The sequence below is a fragment of the Furipterus horrens genome, unplaced genomic scaffold, assembly GCF_987537825.1.
Source record: "Furipterus horrens unplaced genomic scaffold, mFurHor1.1.pri manual_scaffold_3, whole genome shotgun sequence".
Lineage (NCBI taxonomy): Eukaryota > Metazoa > Chordata > Mammalia > Chiroptera > Furipteridae > Furipterus > Furipterus horrens.
In genome coordinates, this window is record NW_028327173.1 from 104359801 (window position 1) to 104375119 (window position 15319).

Here is a 15319-nt window from a genome sequence, read left to right on the forward strand (position 1 = left end):
TTCCTTCGTTTCACTTAGCATAGCCTTCACTTCTTCTCTTATGCAGTTGCCATACTCAAGCATATCTGTCAAGCCTGTGAGCATCATTATCATCAGTGTTTTGAATTCTGCGTCTGTTAGGTTGTTTTATCTCCTCATCTGTTAGATTGGGTATTTCCTCGTTGCTTAGTTCTCCTACTGGAACCTTGATCCGTTTCCCCTTTTGGGCCCTACTTCTCTGTCTCCTCATTCTGACAGGCTCCTGTGTTTGTTTGCCTCTGCGACCCAGGTAGAGCTGTCATTCCTGTTATGTTGTAAGGGGCGGAGCCTTAGGGATTCATCAGTACAGGGTGACCTGTTTTGCCACGTTGTGGTGCTGTATGTGGGGGAGGGGTCCAAGAGGGAACAATGCTGCCTGCTCAGCACTCACCCCTTTTCCAGGCACCTCTCCCACTTCCTCACCAGACTGGCGCCTCTCTAGCTGCTGCGCTGGCCATCATTCCCAGAGTGGGTGGGTCTGTGGACGTTCTAGGACCATGGGGACCCTTTAAACAAGCAGACTCTGCTGAGAGATGGGCAGTTTCTGCCTGCACCCCAACCCCCATTGGTCTGCACAGTCAGAAGCAATGAGGCTTGATTTTCCCTGGTGCTGCCTGTGAGCTTCGAGGTCCGGTGAGGAGCTGGGACGTCTCCCCAGGTGTCCCTTCTAACTTTCTAAAACATGTGACTGCACTTTTTGCGGCCTGACACTGCCACCGCCGCTGCCACCACCACACCACATCTTCTCCACCCTGGCTCTGCCCCTCCTACCTGTCTGGATGATTATTTCTTTATATCTTTGTTTCCTGGACTTCCATGCAGTTTGATTTTCTGGAACGTCTGGTTGTTTCTAGTTTTGAGGTAGTTGTATTCCTTCTTAGTTGTGGAGGGATACGCAGCATGTCTGTCTATGCCTCCATCTTGGCCAGAAGTCCTTAGATACATTTCTTATGTTTGCTCCTCTATAAGGAAGGTACTTTTTGGTCTGCTTTCAGTATTTTTTTTTTCTTTCGATTTTCTTTAGTTTGACTATGATATTCTTATGTGTAGTAGTTTTTTTGTTGTTTTTTTGAGGGGTTTATGTTATTGTTTAATGTTCTTTGAGCTTCTTGAATCTGTGGTTTGATGTCTAATATGACATTAATTTGGAGATATTCTCAGTCATTATTATTTCAAATATTGGTTCTGTCCTTTTCTCTCTTCTCTTCTGGTATTCTCATTACATGTGCATTAATTACATTCTTTGTAGATGTCCCACAGTTTGGAGGTGAATATGGTCTTCTTCAGCCTTTTTTTTCCTTTGGTTTTCACTTTTAGAGATTTCTTTTGTCGTATTCTTAAGCTTAGAGAGTCTTTCCTCAAGCATGTTCATTTTACTAATGAGCCTATAAAAGCCTTCTTCATTTTTATTACAATGTTTTTGATCTCAGCATTTCTTTTTGATTCATTTTTAGAATTTCCATCTTTCTGCTTACATTATCTGTTTGTTCCTACCTATTGTCTACTTTTTCCATTAAAGCTCTTAACATATAAGTCAAAATTTTTTAAAATTCTGGTCTGATAATATCGCATTCATGTCATATCTTACTCTGGTTCCGATGCTTGTTTAGTCTCTTCAACCTGTATTGTTGTTGTTTTTGTCTTTTGGCATGGCTTGTAATTTTTGTTGAAAAGTTGACATGATGTACTGGGTGAAAGGAAGTGTAGTACCTAGGTCTTCAGTGATGTAATGGTCAAGTGTGGAGGAAGGAGAAGCATTCAACAGTCCTATGATTAGGAGTCAGTCTTTTGGTGAGCCTGTGCCCATGGACTGTCAACTTCAAGAGTGCTTCTCAGATTTACCCCCTTTAGGTTGGACAAGAAGGTACAAGGGAGCTGGAGTTGATCTTCCCCTAGCAATCTAAAAGTGTAGTAAGGATATGGAAAACTTGGATATCTCATATATTGCTAATGTGAATTAAAATGATGAAGGTGCTTTGGAAAAGTTTGGCAGTTCCTCAAAATATTAAAAAAATACGGAGTTACCATATGACCCAACAATTCCATTCCTAGGTATACACACAAGAGAACAGAAAACATCAACACACAAACTTATACACAAGTGCCCATAAGTAGCATTATTCAAAAAAACCCTAAAAGTGGAAAACAACCCAAGTTTATCAGCTGAATCAATAAACAAAATGTGGTATAGCCATAGAATGGAATTATTGTTCATTAATAAAAAGGAATGAAACCCTGCTGCATACTACAGTGTGATGAATCTTGAAAACTTTGTGGTAACCGAAAGAAACCAAACACAAAAGGCCACATAGTATATGATTCAGTTTATATGAAATGTCCAGAATAAGTATATTTATAAAGACAGAAAGCAGATTAGTGGTTACCTGGATCTAGTGGAAAGAGTGAATGGGGAATGAATGCCAGAGGGTACTGAGTTTCTTCTTAGAGTGATAAAAATGTTTAAAATCAGTTATGGTGTTGGTTGTACAACCTTGTAAATATATGAAAGCTATTGAATTGTGCACTCTAAAGGGGTGAATTTTATGGTGTGTAAATTATGTTTTAAAAAATAAAGCAGTTTGCCTTGGCCAGGTGTCTTCAATTGGAGCATCACCCTGTACACCAAAAGGTTGTAGGTTTAATTCCCGATCAGGACACATTGGTAAGTTGCAGTTTGACTCCCAGTCAGGGTGCAAACAGGAGACAACCATTTGATGTTTCTCTCTCACATCAGTGTTTTTCTCTCTTCTCTCCCTTCCTCTCTAAAATCAATAAGCATATGCTCTGTTGAGGATTTAAATGAATTGAATGAATGAAAATAAACCAATTTAGGGTGGCATTTGGTGTGAGTCTGGGGAGTGTGAAGAGATGACGCCGAGTGGAAGAGTCTGGATGAGTTGGGTTTCACTTGTTTGGAAAAATCTGACAGAGCTGATGTGGCCATTGGGAAATATTCTAAGAACAGGTCCCTCATGTGGGTGGATATCATAAATTTATAGTAGCACCCTTCGTTTTGTGATTTTTTTCCCAAAACTACCTTTAGCTAAAACTCAAGAGTTGATCTACATCTGGGGTATAGAAGGATAGTAGAGCTGGGGAATTGAGAGTGTTGACAAAAGATTTGAAATATAACCATGGGATATAAGCTAGACAGAGAAGACGTAATCGGTGCTCAATGAATAGAGGTTTGTATAGTTAAAGGTTGGTTGTAGTAGAAGTAATTGAGAAAGCTGAAATAAAAGATAGTGGTCAACGATTTTTGAATTTGAGCTTGGTATAGCCAAATGACATGGGAGTTTTGCATAAGGGTTGTAACATGGAAAATGAAGGTAGAATCCCACCTCTCAACTGAGGTGTACAGTTGGGGAGGGAATATAGTGCATCTTTAAGTGAGATGACTTAATGAAGTGGGATTAACATCTAAAGTAAGGAAAGGGCACATGAAAAGAGTCAACCCCAGAAAACAAGTACAAATTATGCTTCCAGCCCTGTTCAACACATTGGGAATAACAATCTCATTGTTTAGATTATTCCTTTTGTCAGGAAAGGGTACTAGAACAATCTTAGTTGAGGAACATTTCTTAAGCTCTACCTAACTAGTTTTGTTCTGGCCCTATATTGACCAGGGCAATGTTTTGATAATGCTTTGGCTCCCCATATTACTACAGAGAGAGAATTGTTGATTGGCCAGTATATATCCATAAGATTATGCTTAGTATAATTCTCATTACAATTTTTGTAATCATTAAAGTATCTTAAATTGAAAAATAAAATAAAATATCTTAAATTGGTACTCTGTTTTATACACACACACACACACACACACACACACACCCCCAGTGAGTGGTTAATTTTAGAGGGAATTTTTGGATTTCCAAAGCTGTGGTCCAGACCAGGGATCAAAGTGTAAGCCCCTAGGTAATACTATTATTTCAAGCCCTCCAGGTACATGATATACCCATTTATGTAAACTTGTATATTGCCTTGTCTTTGTACATATTTCTCTTCTTTTCCCTTCCAGAGCAGCATTCATTACATTTCATAAGTCCTTTGCATAAAATTTCAAAGTTCAGTGTGACCTCTGTGCTGGGACATTATCAGGCACAGATGCACCAAAGGGCTTTTGGAAATCAGTGGCTTGGTAGCTGTGATTCAATTTGAATCACCCCTTCAAGGACCATATGAAAGCACTCTCGGCAAGATCCAGTCATATTCTTGGGAATCATTTTATTGGCAAACTTACTAGACTAGCTTAGAGGCCTTTGGGTTTCACTGGACCATTTCCTCATTTCCTTCTTTTGTTAATCTTGGCCACTAATCTTACATCCACTTTATTACTCATTGTTTAGAGACCTGACTATTCAGTAACACTAGAAAAAATACATCTGAAGCCACATGAATTGAGTAAAATTTAAGATTAAAAAAGAAAAAGGAAGAAATGTGTGTTCTCTGAACTTTGTTTATATATTAAGGTTTTGTAGTCCAGCTGCCTCCCCATATTTCAAAAGTATTGTAACTAGATATCTGGGAAATACTCGAAGAAAGTTGTGTTGTCATAGTGAATGAAAAGACACTTCATCTGTCCCCTGCCAGATAACCTATCTCTTTCTGAGGTGGGGGGGTGGGGGGGCATCATGAACTCAGATGCTGAATCTTGAGGTTCTTGAAAGGGCATTTATTTCTAGGGAGACTTTTAGAAAGAAGCCAGTAAAATGAGTCTTTTTAAAGTTTGGGGGTATATACCTAGCTAGTTGAATGTTTGCTCATGGTATACTGTTTAACTGTATACCATTAAGTATATTTATGTCAGGATTATTCCAGAAAACATCTAGAATGGTAGAGCCCCCTGTAAATACCTCCTATATTGAAGGAATTGAAAAGGGTTAGCACACATCCATGCACGTGGAGAAAACTGCTTAGTCTGTAGTTGAAGAGAAGTTCCTCTCTATGCTTCCCATGCTTTACTACCCACTATAATGGGTAGTAAACAAAGATGCAGTTTTTTCACATTAAGCTATTTATGGAACTTAGTTGGCTAAATAAATTTAGAAGTGAAAATGAGAAAGTAAGAATAAGAAATAAATCATCGGTTTTGAAGTAAATTATTCTAGATCCTATTTAGAATATGGTGTCAGTGTCATCTGTATTGTCTTCATTTCCTCCTCAGTGGGATGAATCCTACCTCTGCATGAGCTGCTATGCTTTCCTTTTGATTGTGAGTTCACTGAGTGACCTTGGCAGCAACACCTGCTATAACTGCAGAGGGACTCCTGAATGAGCTCCTAATTTGCTTCTCAGTTCTCCCAGTTAATGGGGCACTTTACTTCTTGAGTGGTTTGCAGTTCCACTTAAGTGGCTAATGTTTGGGGTCACATTTGAGTGTTTTGTTTAAATATCACTCGTAATGAATGGAAGGCTGCTGCTTTTAGCAATATGGAGTAAAGAAAGCCCTGGATAGTAATAAGCATTGATGGCAATAAACCACTCTTGTAGTGATATGCTAAAGAAAATTACTCTGTCACTTTGCCCTTTTATCCTTGCAGTCTGATAACCTCAAATTCTAGTGATTTATTTGTTTTCTTAAATTTAGCTTAGCTTCCTGTACCCAGGTGCGTCTGTTTCTGCTGTTGGTCATCATGGTGCTGTAGAGCGTTTTTCTGACCTGGAAGTGGGGTTTCTTGAACTCTAAACCACATCAGTATGCCTTCCATCCTCCACTTACTTTGCATCATTTCCTTTTAGAGGGCTCTGTTTGTCACCATTTAATCTAAGGATAAGTCATCTGGGACTGAGAACTGGTAATACTATAATAATAATACCTTTCTTTATGTAATAATACTCAAAGCGCTTACCATCTTAGCCTTTCTCTGTTTATGAAGTGCTTTCAGTTTAATCCTTCATAATAACCCTGTGGGTAAGTCAGCAATTCTGTCTCAGAAAATGAGATTGTATCTCAAGGATGTTGAATAATTTGCTCAGGGTTGCAATGCTGCTTAACAATTTTTACAGGAAATGAAGAATACTTTTGAAGATATTCTAAATAAACAAAAAAGGAATTTTTCATACTGTCTCAGTTGTAAAAAACATCTAAACTATTTTTAGTCTGTTCAGTTGATTAAGGTCAGGGTTGGTTGAAACCCCATTCTTTAACCAGAGTTTAAATTAATATGTCCAAGCCAAGAAAATAAATATTCAGGACAGTTTCTATTCTGCTGCTAATGTGATAAAGTTAAAGAAGACTGGCTCTTAAATTAGTGGAACTTGAAGTAATTAAGCCATTAATTGTTTTGCATTCTCTCTTCCTTTTAGAGAGATGGAAACTTTGATGACTAGTTCCACCCTGCCTCCCCTTTTTGCAGATGAAGACGGCGCCAAGGAGAGTAGTGATTTGGCTACAACAGGGTAAGCAACCACTTTGGAACACTGGGCCTCTGCCTATGCTTCAAAACAGCTTCCGACAAAGTATAGGTGCTAAAGAGGCAGTTTTATATCATGAGAAGAGAAGGTAGGTTGTTGCGCTTTGCGAATAGAGTGAGCGCCATTGTAAGCTGCTTTGTGATCTACATTCAGCTATCACCTGCTGTGCTCTGGCTCTGGCAAACAGCAGTGTGTGGGGTCTAGCGAACATCAGCGACTCAAGGTTAAGAGAATCACACAGTCACCTTTAAGTCGGGCTAGTTCTGGAAATCAAATGTCTTTTGTTTGAATTGCTACAGATACTAAAACAATTTTTTTCCCAAAGGTCAGATTTTTTTTTTTTTAAGATTAAATTTTTTAAAATACATTTCTTTCTTCAATGTGCTTAGAAGCTCTAGCTCACTTCTGTCTGTTCCTTTTTATTCTCCTGTCTCCCTTTGCTATTTTTGGATGGATAAAATAAAGGCATGTAGAAAAGGGCTATTAGCAATAGTCCTTCTTCCCATAAAAATACGTTATACCTGAATTATCATTTTTGCCAAAGAAGTGTATTTACTGATAGAAATGTTAGCTAATCCATAAGACAAACTATTTTAATACTTTTTAGAGCTCTTTAAAAATAAACTATACTTTGTAATTCTCTTTCCTTCCTTCACATTTTATTTCTTACCTCATTAATATCTGCCTCTCACCTTGCTATTCAGTCTTGTTCTCCAAGACTTTGCTAAAGTCTGCCTATTGCTAAATCCAGTGAAGTCAATGAAAACTTTTCTGAGTGTCTACTATGTGCCTGACACTATTCTGGGCATCATATATTAAGAAATTATCAAAACAGGCATAAATCCCAGTCCCTGTAGAGCTCAAATCCTACCAGGGAAGTCAGACAAAAAACAGGACAAATAAGTAAAATATATACATAATATGTTGACAAGAATTATATAGATTAAAAAATAAAGTAGAGTTTGGGGTACAGTTTTAGATAAGATGGCCCGAAAATGCTTGAATGAGAAATTGATTTGAATAAAGACCAGAAGTAAGTAAGGTAGCTAGCTAGCCTGCAGTATCTGAAGAACATTATTCTAGGTTGAGGGAGGAATGAGTGCTGAAATCCTGAGGTAGGTGTGTTCCTACCTTTTAGAAATAGCCAAGAGACCAATGTGGCTAGAGGAGAGTATACAGGGGGGAGAAGAGTAATTGAGAGCTACATCAGTGCTTCTCAAACTGTAATGTACATATGAATTGCCTAGAAAGCTTATTAAAAGGTAGGTTCTGAGTTGGAAAGTTCAGTTAGGATAGGAGATTCTACATTTAATAAGCTGCCAGGTAAAGGCTGCGCTGCTGGTGTAAGGCCCATACTTGAGTTGCAAGGGACTAGATCTTGTAGGATCTCAGAGGTCTAAGTGAACACTTTAACTGTTTCTCTGAGTGAGATGAGAAAGTTCAGGAGGACTTTAAGCAGAATGATATGATCTTACTTATTTTATGATAGGATCCCTATGACTATTATGTTGAGAATAAAGGGAACAGGGGCTGAAGCAAAGAGGCCATTTAGACTCCTGAAATAATTTAAGAGATAGTTGATGACTTAAAGGATATCACTAGTGACTCTGACAAGAGTGTTTTTGGTGGAATCATAGGGGCAAAAACCTCACTGGAGTGGATTTCAAACATAATGGGAATGGGGGGTGGTGAGAAGTGTAGAATTCTAGATATATTTTGAAGGTAAACCAAATAGGATTTCTCTGAAAGACCAGATAAGATGGAATAAGGGAGAAAAAAGCAGTCAAAGACAACTACAAGGTTTGGGCCTAAGAGAGTGAAAGGTTGGTTTTAACTTAGATGAGGAAACAAAGAGGTAGGGAATGGAATTTTAGGAACTCAGTTTTGGAGATTTTAAACTTCAGATGCTTATTAGATATCCATGCAAAGATGTCACATAGGCAACTTAATAGTCAGATTCCTGAAGTCAGAGGAGGTCCAGACTAGAAAGCGAAACTTGGGAGTCATCAGTATACATCTAACTAACACTTAAATCCATGAGACTGGATAAGATCACTGAAGAAATGATCACTGTGTAGATAGAAAAGAACAGCTCTAATGCCTGAACTCTGGGATACTCTAGCATTTAGAAGTCAGGCTGAAGGAGAGGAGTCAGCAAAGACTAAAGGGGGTAGTTAAAAGGGTAGCTGAAAAATCAGAGGTGTGTGGGGTCCTGGAAATCAAGTAAAATGCAAGGGGAGATCAACTGGGTCAAATACGTACTTCTGGATGATCGGGTAAGATGAGGACTGAGAAATGACATTGGACTTAGCATGGAGGTCATTGGTGACCTTGACAAGAGTTTGTAAGCACTATCTCCTTTGGGTTGGATTTAAGAGAGAACAAAAGGAGAGAAATTGAAGACAGTAAATATAAACAGTTCTTTCCAGCAAAAAGAAAGTCAGTAAGTATAAACAATTCTATAAAAGAAAAAGATAAAACTGAAGTGGGATCGGTAGAGTGAGGGGTGTGTGTGTGTGTTGTTTTAAAAGTAATAATGCCAGTTCCAGCTAAGTGATAAAAAGCAAGGACCTACAACCAAGATTATTCTATCCAGCAAAACTATCATTTGGAATGGAAGGGCAGATAAAGTGCTTCCCAGACATGGTAAAGCTAAAGGAGTTCATCATCACCAAGCCATTATTATATGAAATGTAATATAATGAAAAGGGACTTATTTAAGAAAAAGACTTATTTATCAAAACTATGAACATTAAAATGATAACAAATTCACAACTATCAACAACTGAATCTAAAACATAAAAACAAAATCCAACTAAGCAAACCAGAATAGGAACAGAATCATAGGGATGGGAATCATTTGGAAGGTTATCAGCTGGGAGGGGGAAGAGGGAGAAATGGGGAAATGGTGCAGGGATTAAGAAGCATAATTGGTTGGTACAAAATAGACAGGGGGAAGTTAAGAATAATATAGGAAAGGGTGAAGCCAAAGAACTTATATGCACGACCCATGGACATGAACTAAAGGGGGTGGGATTGCTGGAGGGAAGAGGGGTACTGGGAAGAGGGGTGAAAAGGGAAAAGAAATTGGGACAACTGTAACAACATAATAAAATATACCTAAAAATAAATAACAGTAATAATGCCATATTTGTGTGTTTATTCGGCCGGTTCAGTACAGAGGAAAGAATTGGTGGTGCCAGAGAGGGCAGAATTGCTAAAAACATGCCTTTGCAGGTATGGGATGCCAGGCACAAATGGAAGGGTTTTGGCTTTAGCTAAGAGCATGGACAATTCATTCATAGAAACCAAAGAGCCCCTTTTCTCTCTCTTTCTCTTCCTTCCTTGCTCTCTCTCTCTCTCTCTCTCTCTCTCTCTCTCTCTCTCTCTCTCTCTCTCTCTCGCTTTCTCTCTCTTTCTCTCTCCTCCCCCTCCACCCCCTCTTTTTCCATCTTTATCCAGCTTGTCATTTCCAAGGCAATGCCTTGGACCACTCCCTTCTGATTCCTGTTCAGTTCAGAGATGGGATTGGTACTCTTTCTCAACATAGTTCTTGCATTTTACTGAAATAAGCATGTGTAGGACTTAGTAACTTAAAAATTGATGTCACAGTTGAAATGGGAATGATAGTGAGAGAACAAGCAGCCTAAGACATCCAAGATGATTGAACTATTGGAAAACAAAGCTGCTGAAATAAACTGGATCTCTGTTGGCTCCTCTTTTCAGAAATATGGTTGGCATTGAATTCATAGACTCTCTTACCCTTTTTCAAAGGACCTCAAAAATGTAGGAACATACTGCTTACAATCATCTATTATGTTTTCTAGAAAGGGTCAGAAAAGTATAACTTCTTTCATTTTCAGGACAGTCTGCATGTGCTTTCATTCATTTCTCATTACATTGTTACCTGGGTTTTAGTTCCATAATGTCACTAAAACTACTCCCTAAAATTGCCAGCAAACTTTAGGTCTTCGATCTTAACAGATACTTTTTAGCCTATCTTACTTGACATCTGCAACTTTTTACCTGTTTAATAGCTCCTTATTAAAAGTCTTCCTGACTTGGCATTTGTAACACTTTTCTGTCCTAAGTCTCTTAATGCCCTGTCTTGTCTTTCCCAGCTCTTCTAACATTTGTTCCTAAAATGATATTATTCCATTAGAGTTCTGTCCTGATATTTCTTCTCAATATCCTTCTGGAAAATGTCTAGTAATTCCCATTGTTTCCATGGGCTGATGCCCCTCAGATCTTCTCATTTTTTTTCTTCACTTCTGTTCTCTCAAGGCATGTTTCCAGTTGTCTGTGGGACAGCTCCCCTTAATTATGCCTGAAATAATTCAGACTTAGCATTTTCTTGTAGGTCTTTTTTTTTTTTTTAAGTATATTTTATTGATTATGTTGTTATCGTAGTTCCCATTTTTTCCCCTTTACTCCCCTCTGCCCAGTACCCCCCTTCCCTCCAGCAATCCCACCTCCCTTAGTTCATGTCCACAGGTCATGCATATAAGTTCTTTGGCTTCACCCTTTCCTATATTATTATTAACATCCCCCTGTCTATTTTGTACCAACCCATTATGCTTCTTAGGCTCTGCATCATTTCCCCATTTCTGTACCCCGCCTCCCAGCTGATAACCCTCCAAATGATCCCCATCCCTATGACTCTGTTCCTATTCTGGTTTGCTTAGTTGGATTTTGTTTTTATGTTTTAAATTCAGTTGTTGATAGTTGTGAGTTTGTTGTCATTTTAGTGTTCATAGTTTTGATCTTCTTTTTCTTAAGTCCCTTTGACATTTCATATAATAATGGCTTGGTGATGATGAGCTCCTTTAGCTTCACCTTGTCTGGGAAGCACTTCATCTTCCCTTCCATTCTAAATGATAGCTTTGCCGGAGAGAGTAATCTTGGTTGTAAGTTGCTTTTCATCACATTGAATACTTCTTGCCAGTCCCTTCCTGCCTGCAAAGTGTCCTCTGGGAAATCAGATGATAGTCCTATAGGCAACCCGCTGTAGGCAACTCTCCACCTCTCTCTTGCTGCCCCTGGGACTCTGTCTTTATCTTTCACCTTTGGCATCTCAGTCATGATGCATCCTGGTGTGGTCCCCTCTGGGTCCAGCTCGCCCAGGACCCTCCCTGCTTCCTGGACCTGTATGTCCATCTCCTTCGCAAATTTTGGGAAGTTTTCCTCATTTTTTTCAATTCTTGCTTCTTCATTCTGCACTGGTTGACTGTTTTTTTCTTCCTTATGTTCCAAATCATTGATTTGAACCCTGGTTTCCTTCCCTTCACCATTGGCTTTGTGTGGCTTTTCCTTCGTTTCACTTAGCATAGCCTTCACTTTTTCTCTTATGCATTTGCCATACTCAAACATATCTGTTAAGCCTGTGAGCATCTTTATCACCAGTGTTTTGAATTCTGCATCTGTTAGGTTGCCTATCTCCTCATCTGTTAGGTTGGCTATCTCCTCGTTGCAAGGTTCCACTGGAACCTTGATCTGTTTCCCCTTTTGGGCCCTACTTCTCTGTCTCCTCATTCTGACAGGCTCCTCTGTTTGTTTGCCTCCGCGTCCCAGGTAGAGCTGTTGCTCCTGTTATGTTTTAAGAGTGGAGCCTTAGGGATTCGTCAGTATAGGACGACCTGTTTCACCATGTTGTGGTGCTGTATGTGGGGGAGGGGTCCAAGAGGGAACAATGCCACCTGCCCAGCACTCGCCCCTTTTCCAGGCACCTCTCCCACTTCCGCATCGGACTGGTGCCTCTCTAGCTGTTGCCCTGGCTGTCGTTCCCAGAGTGGGTGGGTCTGCAGATGTTCTAGGACCACGGGGCTCTTTAAACAAGTGGACTCTGCTGAGACAGGCAGTTTCTTCCTCCTCCCCAACCCCCACTGCTTTGCACAGTCAGAAGCAATGAGGCTTGATTTTCCCCAGTGGGACCATGAGCTGTGGGGTCTGGTGAGAAACTTGAAACGCTCCCCAGGTGTCCCTCCCTACTTTAAAACATGTGACTGCTCTTTCTGCTGGCTTGCCGCTGCCACCACCACACTGCGTCCTCTCCGCCCAGGCTCCATCCCTCCTACCTGTCTGGATGAATATTTCTTCTCTATATCTTTGTTTGCTGGACTTCCATGCAGTTTGATTTTCTGGAACTTCTGGTTGTTTCTAGTTTTGAGGTAGTTGTGTTCCTTCTTAGTTGTGGAGGGAGACGCAGCATGTCTGTCTAGGCCTCCATCTTGACTGGAAGTCCTTGTCTGTCTTTCTTACTGTCTCTCACTTTCCCTCCCTCTCCCTCTCTGTCTCTCTCTCTCTGCATTTGTTACTTGGGATCTTAGTATGTAATCACACAACTCGGAAACCTCAGAATTACATTTGGCTCTTCTTTTTCCTTCACCATATTCAGTCATTAAGTTCTCTCCATTCTATCTTTCTCTCTCCTATTGTCTATCCTGGCTGCCCTTGTGTCTTAGTCTTTTACAGTAGTCTCCTGATAAGGTTCTCTTTCTTCTGTTACATCCTATTCTTTCTGCTTATAATGACATTGTTTACTTGATAAATCCTATTCATCTTTCAAGACCTCCTCTGTAAAATCTCTATTAACTTCCTCTCCACACATATAAAATTTTTCATACCCTCTTACCATGCCTTTGCAGTGCATTTTACAAGTCTGTATTTCATTACTTATGTTACATTATAATTATATGCCTATAAATCTATAAAGTATACATTCTTCCAGAATAATGACTACTACTCTCATATATATCTTCCTTCACCTGTCACTCCTTCCCCCAGAAAACTTCAAACTCATGCCACATGGTGTTTTCTTTTCTTTCATTTCTTTATCTACATGTGTTAGTGTATCTTATGTGATCTGATTTGCTGACTAGTCTGGAACAAATGGTTGGAACAGAAAAGAAATATATCTGTCTAAATCATTAAGATTTATATGTGAACTTACTGAATTTGATAATATCATTTTTATCAATAATGGTTGTCAATAAACATTATAATCCTAGAAGAAATAGCCTATGGAATGAACCATAAGATATTTCGTATGCCCTTCAAGAACTCTTCTCTTGTGCTGGGAGAAAACTGCTTTTACAATTCCCACTCCTATTCTCCTTTTCCATTAATAGTATTTTCCCTTTTCATTGGAGATACATGAAAGGTAGCATATAAAATTCAGACTTTGTTGTATGAGCAGAACTAAACTATTAAGTCTGTATGTTGAGAGAGGTAATATTTTGGGAAAAATATAGCTGTTTTTAGTAGTCTTCATGAAACTGACATGGTTCACTCAAGCACTGAAATCATTTAAATGCTCTGTAACTGCTATGGAGTTACTATTTACATTTACACCGACAATGTGGGAGAATTAATTAAAGGGCTGGCCTATTATGCTTTTTTAGCAGACAAATTTATCTCAAACCTGGATAAATTGGAGTGTTTAATGCTGTTGATACTGAACTGTTGCACTTCTGCCTGTTACTTTTCAGGCTAGCCCCCCCAGAGATTCCATATAGTAGTGGAGCTGCATCATCTACTAACAACGCAGAATTTGTGGTGGAGGGTCTCTCCCAAGGTCAATTGCTTCAGAATGAGCCTTCAAACACAGCTGAAAGCAATGAACAGAGGCATGAAGATGAGGTAAGCTGAAGTATCTCCTTCTGTTACTGATCTCTGAACTTTCTAAAGAAGCAGGCAGCAGGTCTCCATCACCTGATTTTCTTACATTCTACAGAATTTTGTTTTATATTAAGTATTTCTTGTTTTACGTAGAATCATATTAATGTTTTTAATGATATAAAGACAGGTAGACTTTTTTTCTTCTAAGAAATTTATATCTACATCATATTAGATATTCAGCAAATGCTTGTTGAATGAGCTAATGAGTTATTTCGTTAAATAAGTATTTAATGAGAAGTCCACATACCCATGTTCAGGACCACACATATCTCCCCAAGCCTTGTAGCTTGTAGTTATATATGCCCAAAGGATTCACACCACTTAAAATCATTCCACCTTCCATATGGGGTATCTTTAATTCACACAGAGGTTGCATATGGCCTACATAGTTATGCCCTTATTGAACTTGATGTTACTCACAAATGACTGGTTACATTATCTCTGTTTTAAGGCGCTCTTTTTTAGCCAGAAAAGAGTACTACCATTAATTTTTATGTTCTTTCTTATTTTAAAAGGGCTGTTTTATTCATATTGGCATTTTTTTAAGGTTTTAATGAATGCTTAAAGCTTCTCAGACATCTTAAACATTAGCTCTAATGTTACTAGGCTCACAAAAGAACAACTGATATCAAATACACCATTTGCCTGGTAGTGAGTTATTGTACCATTTTTTTATATACTTGGAGGAATATAGTACTGTAATTAATATTTAGGTGCTTTTGTCCTATTTTGCTTATCTTTCTCTTCTCTGAAATAATAATTCTTATATCCATAAAACATTATTAATTGATAGGCTATGTGTATGTGTAAAATTATAAAGCAAAAATATGATGTCCCTTGCATTTTGTTGAAAGTGGCTGTGATAAAACATCAGTCCTTTTCTTATATTTTTTTAGAGGTGATTTTATATACACACATACACACATTTTTTAATTCATTGATTATAGAGAGAGAAGTGGGGGGGGGGGGGGACATGGACATGAGAGAGAAACATGGATGGGTTGCCTCATACATGCCCTGACCAGGGACTGAACCCACAACCCAGGCATGTGCCCTGACCAGGAATAGAACTCATGACCCTTTGGTTTATGGGGTGATGCTCCCTCCAGCTGAGCCACACCAGCCATTGCCATTGGTTGTATGTGCCCTGACCTGGCATCAAACCCTCAACCTTGACATATCGGGACTGTGCTCTAACCAGCTGAGC

General features: G+C 39.0%; 1 protein-coding gene across 1 annotated transcript in view; it reads left to right on the forward strand.

The window, feature by feature from the left end:
* HMG20A (high mobility group 20A) overlaps positions 1–15319 on the forward strand; it is an 84027-nt gene that overhangs the window by 34889 nt on the left and 33819 nt on the right. Inside the window, exons 2-3 of the mRNA XM_090269954.1 lie at positions 6328–6420; positions 13923–14073. Of these exons, the coding sequence (XP_090126080.1) occupies positions 6332–6420; positions 13923–14073 (240 nt within the window). The 5' untranslated portion in view covers positions 6328–6331. The remainder of the gene's footprint in view (positions 1–6327; positions 6421–13922; positions 14074–15319) is intronic.